Source organism: Antedon bifida, chromosome 7 (genome assembly GCF_963402885.1).
Source record: "Antedon bifida chromosome 7, ecAntBifi1.1, whole genome shotgun sequence".
NCBI lineage: Eukaryota > Metazoa > Echinodermata > Crinoidea > Comatulida > Antedonidae > Antedon > Antedon bifida.
Window position 1 is genome coordinate 17,723,398 of NC_136232.1, and position 12,113 is coordinate 17,735,510.

The 12,113-nt window shown below is 32.8% G+C and overlaps 1 protein-coding gene across 1 annotated transcript in view; it reads right to left on the reverse strand.

Moving 5' to 3' along the window:
* Positions 1 to 11,555, reverse strand: part of LOC144848615 (uncharacterized) — a 48,751-nt gene extending 37,196 nt beyond the window's left edge. Inside the window, exon 1 of the mRNA XM_078705431.1 lies at positions 11,024 to 11,555. Within this exon, the coding sequence (XP_078561557.1) occupies positions 11,024 to 11,294 (271 nt within the window). The 5' untranslated portion in view covers positions 11,295 to 11,555. The remainder of the gene's footprint in view (positions 1 to 11,023) is intronic.
* Positions 11,556 to 12,113: the final 558 nt, after the last annotated feature.

The following is a 12,113-nucleotide window of genomic DNA, read 5'->3' on the forward strand; positions in this document are numbered from 1 at the left end:
TATGATTATTCTAGGGTTGTAATACTGTATGTCAATACCAAAATGTCTTATAAGCCTTATAATATATACAGTACCTTGAACTACAAAATAGGCTAGATGTAAAAAGAACAATTACACATTTGTGGATTTATGAAAACAAAGCATTCAACAAAATGATTGTATTTATTTAACTAAATTTTTTCTATGAAATACATTAAATATGAATTCCACAAGAATTCAACTTTTTTTTTTAAATACCTAATTCAATATTACTGCAATACAATTAATAAACATACAAATCCAATTAGGATTAGCAGCATATTAAGAATTAGAGTAAATAACCCTTAGCAATTTCTTTGTTCTGTATGATGTCTGTATTTCACAGTTCACTACCTAAAATGTGCTGCTTTAGAGGGGAAAAAACAATTGGCAATCAGTGCACTTGAATATAGAATTAACATAATTAACATAAGAAGAAGCACAATATAAATTGTTTTGTGAGTATACTAGAATACTGTAGTAGCCAAGAGCCTTCTGCATATTCCTCCATAATGTGTTCTTAACAATAAACCACCATTAGCAAGATTGAAAACACAATCAATTATCTATACAGTTTTTCCAAAGGAAATTTTTAGGAGCAAAAAATGTACAGTAATGAATTAAGGATCTGTGAGATTTAGTAAACTGTATAATGATCATTTCCTCATTACCATATCAATTTAATTTGTATGCTGTAAGAACTTGTCAATGATGAATTAAAAGTAATTACTGTACTCATTCATCATTTTTTAAAAAGTGGGCAAATTTGATTAAATGTAAAACAAAACAAATATGCAAAAATACTCTATTTAAATGGTACTCGTTTCTGGATCACAAAGGAACACTCTACAGCACAGTAAAAACCCTCAGTTACGAACCCCAATTTAACGAATTCACAATTTTACGAACACACATTATAACATCATGATGAAATACATACGTAAATATATTCATAACACTAAGTGCAGAAAAGTTGTTTTTTATTATTAAATACAAGTTTAATCATAAATGAACTTGAAATTAACAAAAATGTGGTTATACAATAAATTATTAATAAAGAAAAACTGGAGTCTGAAATGGAACAAAAAATTATTAATTAGGATTATAATTTTAGGAACAACAATCAGAATATTATTTGGTACATTTCAACAACTGAACATTCTATTATAAAGTAGCTGAGTGAATGATTACCAAAAATAGCAGAGTGAATTTATTATTAAATTAAAAAGAGGATTACTTGGTATATGGCTCTATACATATTAGAAAGTTAAGTTATGTTTGAGATTAGCTGCAAAATTTAAATCAGTAGTGAACACATCTTAAATTATTCAGTACACAATTTGAGGTTAAAGTATTCTAGTCAATAAAAAATAAAATCAATTGATATTTTGCATTAAAACCCAAAAGCATGAAAGTGAAAAATGCATGCTTAAATTTGGTCATGTAGACTATGAAACAAATATACACTCAGTACCTTCTAATAATAAGAATAAATATCATATATAATATGCTAGTATACACACATTAACATAAGGTAAATATTAGGGGGCACGGAAAGTTAAATTCAATTGCAGTAATTGTCGGCGATAGCTGTGATACAGCATGCATATTGAGTCTATTCACACAAAAACCATTGTGATCTACTCTGACGCATTGTTATAATTGAAAAGGAGTATTGAACAATTATTTGTTGTGGATGTGTGAATTTTGAGTGTTTAGTCTCATGTGGCATGATTGGAGAAACAAAATGAAAAGGCGATTATCCGAAGCAGGGTTCACACAGCCTAATATGAGATGCAGTGTTTATGCAAGCCTTATTAGCATCTGCTCAAAAGTACAATGAAGCAAAAACGTTGATTCAACATCATCAATGGTAAATAGCACTATGTTTCAACATAATAGCCAGTTATCAACTCAAATCATTGTGACAAGGGTCATGATAATGTTTTTTTTTTGTCTTTTGCAGAATTTTATTTGGTGATTATTTTAAGATATACAAATTACATTTGTAAATGAAAATATAAAACAATATTTATAAAAAAACATAATTCTATCTTGTGTTCAGTATAATATACTAATACCAAACAGTACATAGTGCATAAAATGCCTATAAAATGGCAAGAATACACACATGTGCGTTATAATAATAATAGTAATAATAGTGTGTTATAATATGATTTAATCAAATTGAGAATGACTGGTACATTCCACATTTATAGAGTTAGCATTTAATTTTTTGAATCCGGGATGATTGGGCTCACTTTTTTGGTGCCAGCATGATTCAGCCCATTTTTGGCAACTTGGTGAATGGTTTGAGTCTTAAGATATTAATTGTGACCCGATCTGGCAAAACCCTACTTTTGTCGGAAATATTCATTTTGTATTTTTTTATATATTTGGATTATTTGAATCATAAGCTTTGTAGTGGTGTTTATTTCATAAAAATCGAGCAAATATTTAAAAAGTTATTACATTTTAAAAACTTACAAATCATTCAATTAGTTTACGAGAAAATCGCGTTTGAAGTTTGCAATGAAATTCTTTTTGATACGCGCTGAAAACTCACTCCGTAGCAACGCGGTATTTTGGTCTAAGGCACAATGACGTCATACTAGGAAGTGTGTGCGATATAATAGCAGCGTGCACATCATAGTCAATTTGACTGATTTCAGACGCCGTTTTAACCTATTTAGTCACTCGAATTAACTATTTTGCACTATTGAAAAACAGCATTATAACGTCAAGCTTATTTTAACTGGTTTCGGAGGTGTTTACGATATCAACAGCGAAAAACCAAGCAGGCCTAGCTAGGCCTATTCAGATTTTCGCCGTCATCGCCTGTAAGACCTACTGATGGGTGTTCATCAGGCCGTGTATGGCAGCGGTGCATCGACATTGGGGCTGGCGTTAGTAGTAAACTAGCCTAGACAAGTTTGGCGCCTTGCAGAGTCACAGCTTGCTAGCTACTTACATTGTATTGACGATTTAATACATTTGTTTGTTTTATAACTTGGAAGATTCGCTGTAATGTTTGGACTTGAATCCAATTAGTTTAAAAAACATTTAAGATGAAAGGACTGGACAATAAATTAAATAAATAATTAAGAGCCGATTGGATATATAAAATGTATAAAGAAAATTATTTATTGACAATAAAGCTAGGCCCAGTAGTAGTAGGCCTACAACCATAATAAAATTAAGGCCTATAGCCCAAAAAAATATAGAAAATACAATTGAATTTATGACGTGAATTGTTTTTGACTTGTCTATTTTACTATGGAATAAACAAATACAGGCTATAGCTATTGCAGAACACTTTAATTTGAATATTAAAATCGTTTTTATTCCAATTTACGACATGCTGTGTGTAAAATGAAAATAACCTCACAAAAATGTAAACAACTTTTTATTTCCGCGCGTAGAGCGTATAGCATCTAGCGCGTTTACCAATAACGTTTGTTATTGCGATGATGCGCCATAGCAACACACGCAGTTCGCTGTTCCAGAAACTTCGAAGAACCGAATTTTCTGAAATTATGTCATAGTAAATCAAAGTTTTCATTGGTTCCTTCTTCAAACTCCGCCCTAAAACTTCCATATTTGGAATGTCAAATGGATGAGCTTTATTTTGATGTGTCACCTTTCAACATTGTGCAGCGAACTGGCGATCAAAACGTCGTCAAACTCTGCAACTTTCAACTGAATTTACGCAAAATTTTAGCGTAGATCGTGAATAAATTGTTAGGCTTGAGGAAAATACATGTTTTTAAAACTCTCTTTTTTCATAATTTTAATTAAATTTCGGGAGTTTAAATCAGGTAGACGTATTCTTAAATAGTGAAATATTTCGAAAATGCAAAAACATGTAATCTGCCAGGGTAGTCGATTTGGACGTATTTTGACTGATTACGTGAATTTTGAATTGCCGACAAAGAGAGGGTTTTGCGAGATCGGGTCACAATTATGTATTTACTTTGCAACCATACTGTACTGTAACTAAATGTCCAAAACAACCATTGTTCATGTGTTCTAACCTACTTCACATGGCTAATCAAAAACCTTTCATTAGTTTATTTCAAGGTTCAATATTCTTCTACTGACAAACTAATAGTGCACAACCTCAGCTATGCATGAAACCTGAAAAGCCTACAGATTTGCTCTCGCAAACATACTAATTTACTTTATAGACTTGGCTGCTGTATTTTTCCATGTTTTAAAAACAGGCGGTTCCCATTGCCTACATTTTTTAGATCTAATTTAATGTCACAAACTACATTTAATGTAAAAATCAATATTATGGTCCTATTGCAATCATTTTTGGTCTTTAAACGGTTAAAAATAAGTTGATTTTAATAATATAAGCAGCCCGCTATATATCCCAACATGCACTGCGCACGGATTGATATTTTGGTTTTTCTTCTGTAATTCACCCACTTTTTAATCAATCATTAGGCTAAAACAAATGGAAGATTCATAACTTTTCAGCGAAAATACCGGGTTTTCCCCAATTTGGATTCTGGCAAAAAAAGAAAGAGAATTAATGCAGAAACTAGACAACGTCAGGCTAGGCCTATTTAGCTAGTGTACAATGTTCGTACATACTGCTGTTTACCAGCTAGGCCTACAAAACTAAGCCTAGCTAGGCCAGGCCTAAAGACTGTCCATGAGAGGACACTATTTAAGTGCATTGGTTCTCTCTTTTTATCATAATTTACCATAAAACGTACAGTACATTTAAGACAAGGAATGACTGTTTAAGAGCAGTTGTCTAACAAATATCGACCTTTAGGTGGCCAAGTCAAAAAAATAGATTTTCTTTAAAATTTGCACAATGAAAGAGGTTTGGTTGAAACATGCACAGATAAATTATTTTTTATATCTGTATCTTGTTGCCATAGTAACCGCCATTTTAAAAATTACAGCATTTTTTGTAATTTTTCCTATTATTTCACTGTCACTGTTGATTTCAATAACTCTTACACGAATTGTTGAAATTTAATTTTTATTACAAGATGATGAAAGACGTATAAACAAACTGAAAGCAAAATATTGTTGGTCGGGCATGGAAATGGACCGTACCATTTATTTTCATTAGGGGTGTTTTTACTTGTGGTAAAAAATCCAATTTTGGCCAAAGTTTGGAGCTTCACAACGTCTATGGTAATACTTGAATTGTGTTGTTCTTGATTATATATATTCTATGGACCTTGTGTGAATGGATAAAAGGCAAAAAACTTTTGGGAATGCATTTTTGTTATACTGATGTTGTCACAAAATTCTGATTTCAGGATATGTTATTTGTAAAGTAATGGAATAAAATTTGAACTGAATTCAAATTGAATCAAATGTTAAAACCAAAATGTAGAGTAGACATTACTCTATACATTGATATAAAGAATTAAATGTTTGAACAAGAAAAACTGTACTATAGTATAGCTATATATAGCTATTTTTGATCATTTGATTGATTTTTTTGCACACAAGCTTCGAAAATAAAGCTAAAAAGGACAGATAGGAAGAACAAACAGGCCTTTGAAAGTACGGCTGTTACTGTTAACTGTAATTACAAAATGTAGACAGAAGCAGATCTATTGATATCCTAGAAAAAAATGAAAAAGCACTGTTCTAAGTTTCTACAATTAAAATCATAGTATAATACAGATACTTATTTTATTTTCTACGGATGACATGACAGAAGAAAAGTCATTTCCATACATTATTCTCATATAGTACATTCACTGGCATGTCAACATGTCACTACTTAATCGAAACGTTCATATATACAAGTCGACTGCCACCCATTCAAATCCACTCTAGTAGAGTTACACTTAGTAAACTACCAATAGTGAAGAAATTCTCATGACAAAATACTTTTTACACATGTGTACCACAAACCTTACTATACTACTTTTATTCACCATGTAAACGTTTTAATAATACTGTATGTGTGTTCAATCTTTCAACTAATAAAATATTTTCCGAATTCAATTTTTTATACATTTTAGTTTGTGTTATTCTAAAGGGAAATAATATTTATATGGTAGTATATTATCATAAACAGTCAGTCATTTATGCTGCATACAGAAATTTAAGTCATGTGACAATAAACAGAAATGAGATTTATATGTTTGTCGAAAAACATTCACAACAAAGACAAGAGTAAACATCCCTTGGGAGCAGAGTGCACTAAAGACACTTAATTAAACACAATTAACTTTAGGCATGGAACTAGACTGTAATAATTTATCATTCCTTAATATATACAGTAACATAGTATAGGAACATTCTAGAATAATTATATAAGGGTATGTTTAGAATTAAGAAACAATTTTATAATTAATAGAAGAACAATCAGGAACATTCCAAAAGTATACTATTAATAGAAGTTGTAATCCAATAGAATAAAGTATAACGAATGATCTAGAAGGTTATGAACATATTGTATATAATGGGAAGTAGGACAATTGTAAATAGGGAGAAGGATTTTGATTGAAGCATATATTTTGAAGAAGGTTTGATTTTGGATTGTAAAGGTTATTGTGAAGCTGTTGTTTAAAGTGTACTGGATTGTTGAAAGTTGAAGTTGATTGAAATTAAAGCTTTGTTTTGAGTTATTTTACAACTTTGAGGATTTTGTGTGTATACTTTTATGTCACAAGGGAGTTCCTAAAGTATTTTCAACCACTCAGAAACATATGTAATAGGAGTTCCTGACATACGTAATAGTGACACAGCTTTAATCTACACATAGCAACATTTCATTGCTGTATGCAATGGATAAAAAGCTAACATAAATAATGTACATCCAAGGAGACAGGCTGTGTGCATAGCTAAAGACCAACATTTAAACTGCATTCACGGAGGAGATAAATATTTTACCCATTGGGAATTAAAATGTGTGTGGTATACAGCTATATTATATAATGTAACTTTGTGTATTGCAAGTTGAAATAGGATTTTTGACAGATGCTTGGCATGATAAAATATTCTACTCAGTGACAACCATATACAGTGATGATAATGATATGTTTATATTATGCTAATAATAGAATGATGCGCAATAGAGGGACAAAGGATATTGCAGCAAATCAATCTATATTCCTATACACTGGAGTATCTAATAGCAATATAGTTATTTTAATGATCCTTTACATTATGCAATCTCATATGAACTATAAAATATTATTATCTATCACTTTCAGTAAGAAAAAAGCTAAAAAAAATTAAATGACAGATAGTTTACTAGACATATTATTTAAAAAACTACATTACAACAATATTTTGTAGCAAAATTTAATTAAAACGTCAGTGAAGGTCATCAAAATCCACTAAATATGGCAAATTTTCAACTTCTTTTTATAATAACTTTGCAAATAATAAATTCTTTTGAGGAAAAAATTAAACTGATCGAAATTTAATCATCTTTACAGATATTATAATTTTATAATTGTAATCATAGCACTTCCATCGGACTTGGTTGTGTTTTTCTTCCGTGGAAAAATAGTTAAATCGGCCGAAATTACCTGATGAACCTGAACACAAATCCCTCTTGAAATGTCCAATCTTTTGAATTGTAAATTTCACAATTTGTAGGCCTTTAATACTGATCTATCTTTCGCTAGCCTTACTGTTACTTTTAGCGGTTGTCAATCAACATAAAACTTTAAATCTAAACACACATGGCTATGGTCATTAGTAAGTAGTACTACTAGTACTAGTAGGGTTTAATCACATTTTTAGACAAAAGTGTACCTCATTAAAATGAGTCTAAATAATGCAATTTTTCAGGGGTGTTGAGGACCCAATGCAGACTTTCCCTTAATCAACGCCCCCCATTATACCATCGTTATGTAACGATTGAGATGTTTTAGATTGAAGACCGGCCTGAATCCCTCCGCACTTTTCGGTACCACAAAAATGTTTGAAATGAACTGACCCTGAACGGGTTTGCCTTTTTTTATTTCTAGATCGCGTAGGTTTGCTGTTGCCGATTCATTTTTATTCGATTCAAGGGTATTTTTGTTTGAACAGGTTTTTGATAAAATTTGATTCTGTAACCCATTACTGTTTGTCGTATCCATGGATCTGTCATAATTTTTTCCCAATTGTTTATGTGAAATTGTATCCCCCCAGCTTCATAAGGCGGAAGCAATGGGGTACCGAATCAAACTGTTTTCTGTTGTCTAGTTTTTTTTTAAATGGTTGTATATTGGTCTTTTTGATTTGGCAAAAGAAATCTGTTGAAGTAGATGCACTGTGTTCAGGTTTATACGATTGTCCATGACTTGGTTTTTTTTTATTTTTTTCGATTTTCGTGGACCACTTTTCGCCAAAGATGCACTCTATTGAAAGGGTGACATTTCGGAGATACTGTAACCCTGAAGGGTTCAGAATGTCTCTTTCGCAACAGAGAGATACTCTGAATTGCCGAACCTAGCAAGCTTTCAGTTGACTCTAACAGTGGTTTTAGTTCGTTTTTACCCATTGGGTTATTAATTTCAATGGCCTTTAGAAAAGGCATTGATGCTCGGAGGAGGTTCTCCTGTATTGACCACATGTTTTACATGCATTGGTGTTCGCTCGTTTCATTAAGTCCCTCATTGGTTTGGGCATGTCATGAGATTTGAAAAATCGTGCCACCGAGGAATCTGGCTTTAGATCAAATCGTCTTTCTTTGGTTGTTCCAACGTATGTGTTGGACTTCCCACCATTCTAGTACCTTATGGGAATATGCAGTGCCCTTCAACACTTTGTGCAGGTTTGTTAGCTTCACATTTTAGGTTGGGCTGGTTGGTAGCTGGACCAACTCTTCCTCTGCCACAATTAAGATCATATCATCAGTTATTCCTCTTTACAGCGATAGTCTAGGCCTATGCCTGGAAATGTACTCCTTATCTGAGGAGGTTGATGAACGTGACACTACTGTACAGGATCTCCTTCTCTTTTGTGATCTTTTTGATCTAGACCTAGACCGAGATTTACGATAGAAATGTTGAAGTGCATCACCGAGCATGGTCCTAAATGACTCTGATTGCTCTCTCTGCATCTTGTCATACCTTGTTATCATCAATATCGTGGTGTATCGTGCCCACAACATGAGTTGAGGGTCTGCTAAAAAGAGACAGCCACTATGAATAGGTAAAAATGGAGGATACAATTATGTGGGCCTTCCTGTGCAGGCCTACTGTATCTGAACTTGTAAATAAAATCACAAGATCTATAGTGTTAAGCAGTTTCTGCATTGAGAGCAAAGTGCAATATGCAGGGCTGAAAATTAACCGTCGCCCGGTCACCAATGGCGACCTTTATTTGGTGACTTCCATAAACCGCATCCACCTACCTTTTATTACAAACAGCCTAGGCTAATATAAGCTAGGCCATATCAGGCCTAGCAGTCATGTTTTCTTTACACTCCATCGGGGGCGAAGATCGCTGCACACACTATGCTCGAATAAACAAGTTGGCCACTATGGTTTAAAGGTTAATTTTCAGCCCTGAATATGGCTATTGATTAGTCCTATAGACACTGGCATAATGCAGCCCTTAGCTAGGGTCCTGAAGAAAATAGGATACGATTATTTTGCTGTTTGCTAGCCCGCTCAATGGAGTGTCATTTCCGGCTAACTACTGTAGATGTGCCACTTACATGAATTTTATGTGCAAGTACCATTTCCGGCCATCTAGGGGTGTCCTTTAACAACATTTGCTTCACCACAGCCCCCACCATGTGGCTCAAATACAGTACTCAGTTAAGTTAATATGCAGTTAATTCTGGGCAACGTCAATATTTCGGATGGACTGTAATCACTTTTTACCAAACTTGTATTGCTCTTCTCTAGTGATGGACAATACAGTATTTGGAATGGTCTATTAAGTAGCCGAGTCTAGTACAGTACAAGCTTGTAAGTTATGATCTCGCTACTATGAGATTCTCTTCTTTTTCAAGGTAGTGGGTTACAATGTTACATGAACAAAATAAATTCTTCAATAAAATTTAATGTTTAGTTTGTTTCATTTTCAAAAGAGTTTGTGGTACTAGAGGTAACGATGCAAAAAAGCAAAAACTATAAAATCTAACTTATTTTTTTTAATAAGGCCGAATAATTGTAAACATTTTCATATTTTCCCACACCAACGATTCAACAAATTCTTCTCTGCAAAAACTATGCATTAAGATAGTATTAATTACATACAATTACATTTTCTAGTAATTTATTTTATATATTTTACCGACATCCATTAGTTCTTTAGTCTTTTAAAAACTCAATAAATACCAAAAATATAACAATCAGTGGTCTAAACTGGGATATTTCGGACAACCAAGTGGAATGTTTTGGACTGAATTGTCCCAGGCATTTCTGAAACATACAGGACTTTGAAAGGTGACAGATGGATTATTCGTCTCCCTACTAAAATCGGTGCTAATGCACTTTCACACCAAAAACACTCAAGCTTACCCAATTTAAAAACATTCACTCGATGCATGGCTTTGATGGTAAGTGACTGTGAAGTCTTATGTCCAGTTTTAGGTACAAAACTGCAGTAGCACCCTAAAATCATGGCTACATGCAGTCAAACATTTGAAAATTTGATTTCAAATGCGAACATTATTGGAAATTTATTGAAATTCTTGCATTTTTAAACAAAAAAAATATATGCTTGAGAATAAAGAGAGGCCTTGTTTCTTGTGAACTTTATTCAGTCAATCAGAAATTCATAATTAATAACCATAATAATGTGTAGGCCTATGTGCAGTGATTTTTACAAAAAAATATAATTATAAAATATATACACAGTGATTATTTTACAGTAATGATAATAAAAAAAATACTGACTATTAATTGAATTATATTGACTATTATTGAAAAAAAATACAGAAGTTGAATAATAAAATACTGAATAAATACAATGTTTCATTAGAGTTCTACAATCAATGGAAAAGATGAATACATAATAATTGATATTGTATTGTATCAAAAATAGCCGATAGTTATAAAATACTTACGAACTTTAACTGCTCTTGCATCCAAATTATGTACCTTTGCTTTTAATTTTTCAACACATAGAATCAACGAATTGGTCCTTTCAAACACTAGTTTTGTTTCAATTCCAATCTCATCAAAAACACTGTTGGCCTGGTCTGCTAGGCAGGCCAGCTGCCTTATCAAGCCACACAACGTAAAATTAGATACTGTCTCCAACTCATTTCGGCAGCATTTAGGCACCGGCTTATCGCTAACGTTCACGGGCTCAACCGTTCGTTTTATAAAAGGCATGGTTTTTATCGTAAAATAACTATATTTTGACAGAATCAAACATCATCCCATCTTCGAAAAATAATCCGTAGGAATTAATAAACAACAAATTGATTAAATTCATCTGACTGTCATCGCCTTTTCTTATTATCACAACATCAGTTATAGCTTGCGAACTTAACGACCCAGCCAAAGAATATAATATCACAAGAATGAGTAAAACGCGATTTTTGCATTAGAAATTTGTAACAGAGAGTGGATGCCCGCCCTCGTAAGGGCGGATGTATACAGACCAAGAAGACTTTATGTAATAGCTATTATACATGTCACATTAAATAGAATTATGATAATATATTTTGCAATATTATGAAACATTTTTGTAACAGAAAGTGGATGCTTAAAATCTGATCTAAATAATAATGGTAGATTCGCGATCTTGGTGTCTAAACACATGTACTTCAGACACGGAATCCATTAGGCCCTGTTGACACTTCATTGTTTGCTTTATATTGAAATGGCGGCCATTTTTTAAAATGGCAACCAATTTCATATAAAATGTGCTTAAAATCTGATCTAAATATGGTAGATTCACGATCTTGGTGTTTAAACACATGCACTTCATAAAAGGAATCCATTAGGCACTGTTCGATCCATTTTTTTGCTTTATATTGAAATGCCGGCCATTTGTCAAAATGGCGACCAATTCTAAAATTGCTTAAAAGCGGAACTAATTAGGCTAGATTGAATGATCTTGGTGTCTAAACTCATGTTCTTTTCGGCAAGGAATCTATGGCGGATCCAGAGCGGGGCGCACCCTCCGCACGCGCGCCCCCTATAAAT